General features: G+C 36.0%; 1 protein-coding gene across 1 annotated transcript; it reads left to right on the top strand.

Moving 5' to 3' along the window:
* Positions 1 to 218: 218 nt before the first annotated feature.
* LOC107097737 (membrane primary amine oxidase-like) lies at positions 219 to 1,775 on the top strand (the record flags this gene model as incomplete). Its single annotated transcript, XM_015395014.1, has 2 exons — positions 219 to 396; positions 929 to 1,775. Coding segments are annotated over 2 exons (463 nt in total), but the record flags the coding sequence as incomplete, so codon positions are not given.
* Between the last annotated feature and the right edge of the window lie 2,449 nt (positions 1,776 to 4,224).

The raw sequence follows: 4,224 nt of genomic DNA, 5'->3' as shown, positions 1-4,224 counted from the left end.
TAAACACTGTGCATCTGAAATGTAGAGCGGTGAACTACTTGCGGTGCTCATGCAGATTACTGCATGTGGGCAGAGAGCACCTTTAGAGGGAGAATCCTGTCTGTTTATTTTTTTTGTCATCAGGTGGATTGCAGAGGGGAAAAGACGAGAGTCAAGCTTATGGCTTCATTACTTAGGAAACACATTTACTATCTTATCATTCTGAGCTCTTGAAAAAGGAATGTAAAAAAAAACTGTTTGTACCATTTTCTGTTTTCTTCCAGGTATAAGGTTGCAATCACCAAGCACAAGGACTCAGAACAAACCAGCAGTAGTCTTTACAGTCAAAATGATGTTTGGAGTCCGGCTGTTGACTTCAGCAAGTATATTGAAGACAATGAAAGTATTGAAGACCAAGTAAGTTTGAATATTATTTGGTTTATAATGCAAACAGGGGGCTGTTCAGTGGAGCAGTGAGTAGCACTGCTGCCTTGCACCAAGAAGGTTCCGGGATCAATTCCCAGCCTGTGTTTTTTTTCCGGCATGGATTTTGCATGTTCTCCTTGTGCATGCGTGGGTTCCCTCTGGGTAATCTGGCTTTTGTCCCACAAAAAAAAAAAAAAAAATGTATTTTAGGTATATTGGCCTCTCTAAATTCTCCTTAGGTGTGTGTGTGAATGGTTGTGTGTCCTGTTTGTCTCTGTGTTGCCCTGCTATGGACTGGCGACCTGTCCAGGGTGTTACCCGCCTCTCCCCAACTGGAGATAGGCACCAGCACCCTTTGCGGCCACGCTTGATGATAGATGGATAATGCAAACACTAAAAGCATATGTTTTAGTTTAGAACCTGGTTTAAATGCGTTTTTTTTTTTTTTTTTTGTCTGCAAAATCTGATTGTTTCACGTGGTTGATCACATTTCCAAATATGTAATCTCTTTTTTTGTCTGCAGGATCTTGTTGCTTGGGTGACCACAGGATTCCTTCATATCCCTCATGCTGAAGACATCCCCAACACTGTTACTGTGGGTAATGGTGGTGGAGTCATACTACGACCACATAACTACTTTGATGAGGACCCATCCATCAGTTCTACAGATTCAGTATACTTTAGCCCTGGGACTGAAGACAGCTGTGAGAGCAACAGGATGGCGTGCTTGGCTCATGAGACTTGTAGCCCCACCCTGGAGACCTTCACCTACCATGGCTTTGATGGAGTCATGAAGTTTCATGACTGAAAGTCATTTATTATTTGCTGCTGTTAAATAGGATTACAGCCATGATATTCCAGGAGATCTTACTGTGCTGTGTATAGGAGTAATTGGGTGGTTACAAATTAAATAATTCAATTGATTATATTTTTTTTAATTTAGTTCTATATAACCATCTGCAGTATCCCTCTGCAACATAGACTTTAAAATCAAATTTTGATGGAATTCGGAACTAGAATTCCATCTAATGAAATCTAGGGTAGACAGCGTTTTACTGCAACCTGTTTTTGTGTTCTTTGTCTTATTTTTGTAATTATGCATGTCACCATTAACACATAGTTGCCAGGGCACATAATTTCTAAAAAACAAACACTTTTTTCTTTTTTTTTATAATGCACTGAAAAGCCATTAAACCATTTATAGCACTACTTTAAATTTATTCTAGACATTTGTTCTGCACCCGCCCAGTCATATCTGGCCTGTGTTACTTTCAGTTAGAAAATAAACTACTGGTTTATTTTATAAGAGATAGATGTGTTGCATTGTGGTTTTTATGGTGCAAAAGGTTTTAAAGCCTTTTTTATCAGTGGACTTCCAATGAAAAATGAAATGTAATCAAATTGCCCTAGAATGTAGTATAGATTATTTTTTGTCGTATGATTCGAATAAAGTACAGAAATTGTTTTCTAAAAGTCATGCTTCATAAACCTCCTGTAGATACTTTTATACTTCTACTGTTTTAAAACAAATAGTGCAAAAGACTAAATGTGTATACACCATTACGTCACACTTGCAACATATGGAGAGGAGCTGATGTTTAACATAAAAGTAATAGTTAATATCTTACAACAGAGGTCGCTGTTTGTGCTTTTGTCAGTAAGCAGTAACCAGAGAAATTGCCATGCATTTCAATTTTGAACCAATAGTTATTAGCAAGACGAGGGAAAACATTGCGGTTATGCTCCCTTTTATAAATACAAGTAGAACTGTGATTGATAAAAGAATATTGTTTTAGTCTATTTCAAACTTTTGAGAATGTCCACTTTCCTCTGTCTTCATCCTTAAAGTTTACTAAAATGCCCCAGATGGTTTTTGCCTATCTTTAAAATTTCTTTATGGTAAATGGTAAATGGCCTGTACTTATATAGCGCTTTTTCAAGTAAGGAGACTTGATCAAAGCGCTTAACACTACATTCAGTCATTCACCCATTCACGCATACACTCACACACTGATGGTGGCAAGCTACATTCTTTAAAAGCTTTATTTAACAACTAACATTCTAAAAGAGTCACTTTCATATGTAAGCAGCAGCAGACTACCAACAAGATGTACAATATCAGCCATTCAAAATGGTCCTTCCCAGTCAAACACCAGCTTAATGGCAGCCAACTTCCAGCCACTGGAGTGACCCCCCTCTTGCATCATTTTTTTACTCTGACTCCACCCCTTCACTGAATTACAGGTCTGACTAGGAGATGACGCTTCTCTTTAGATGATAATGTCCACAAAGCACGACAGAAAGAATATTTTAGAACAAAGATTGATGAAAGGAATTGTGGATGACCAGCCAAGGGCCCATCAACGAAAGGAGGGAAATTTTGAATGATTTCTGCTGTAGATGCAAATCCCTGTAGAATGCTAAAAGATTAAAATTAAGAATATAAAATTAAAACTAACAAACAAAGGTGACTTATAAGTAACTTAGCAGAAAAACAGAATTAAATAAGATAAATGCTGAAATGCTAATCACAATTCTAACAGGTTATTGCTGAAAGGCTGACAGGTGTTTAGGTCTTTTTGCTTGTTTCAGTTTTCATGGGTTTTGAACTTTTTTAATACTGATAGAAGTTCGATGACACGTTTAATATATTTTATTTCTTTTACTAAACAAGATTTTTTTTTATGGTTAAGTAAATTGTGATATTTACCTCTCTAAAAGAGGTTGTACAAGTTTCTCCATAACATTAACTGCTAGAGCAGTCACAGAATAGACACATCTTAATTTCTTCATGATATGAGCAAAACATAACTGGGGAAAATCAGTTGTTGATACATTGTTGATTTTTCCAGTTTCCTCCCCAAACAAAGAAAGAGAAATAAACAAAAATCCTTAAATTATATTTTAAATGGTAAATAAGTAATCAATTTGCATTTTCTTTCATGAATTGACGTGAATTGACACAGTAAAAGAAAAAATAACTTCATACCAATACAGAAAATGTATTGACAGTTACAGAGATTGAGAGTAACAATCCACACACAATTTTCCTTCCTGCTATGAGAATATGCAGCAGTCACACAAACTTTGTAAATCCACATTAGTAAACTAAAAACTACTAAACCTTACCCAAATAAACTGAGTTAATTTTGACCACAGGGAGCATACAATGTTATGTCTCTTCATAGGTTTTAGCTTTTGAGAGCAACGGCAGCATCAATATGTCCTACCGTTCTTCAGAATGGATTGTGTTGTCTTTAAGGTTAACCTAATTTGTCAACTATCTTTATTTAGGGATTGCAGCTCAGCTCAGATTTTTTACTCTAATTGTTCATGTTATGACAATCAATAATTGTTTTTTCATGTAAAAACACTTCCCTGAGAACTCTAAAGAGTATTTTTTTTTTTTTTGCCTTGGCATAATATCTTAATGAAGATACTAAATTAAGTCTCTGCAAACCATGTTACATTCCTTTCCAAAATCCTTTGATATAAGTACACTGTCTCATAATAGCAGCAAAGGACTTCATTACAGAGGCAAAGAGCAATTGGGCCAATCCAACAAAGAACACCGTACCTTGCTGATAAGCTACAGAATGTGCAAGTTAATTGTTTAAAATCAGTAGACCATTACTGACACTCGGTCGATAATAGCCCATTTTTCAGCATACTCAGAGAAAGTGTCAAAAGGAAATCACATAATAAGGCAATGGCCTTTGAAGATATATATACATGTTTAAGCTAAAAGAAGTAAAGAGCTAAGTTAAAGCTGCAGCAAAACCTATTGATCATATGTATTAGGGCAGATTTACAGAACAG

Source organism: Cyprinodon variegatus, unplaced genomic scaffold, assembly GCF_000732505.1.
Source record: "Cyprinodon variegatus isolate N-32 unplaced genomic scaffold, C_variegatus-1.0 Scaffold719, whole genome shotgun sequence".
Taxonomy (NCBI): domain Eukaryota; kingdom Metazoa; phylum Chordata; class Actinopteri; order Cyprinodontiformes; family Cyprinodontidae; genus Cyprinodon; species Cyprinodon variegatus.
This window is presented reverse-complemented; position numbering and strand designations above follow the sequence as displayed.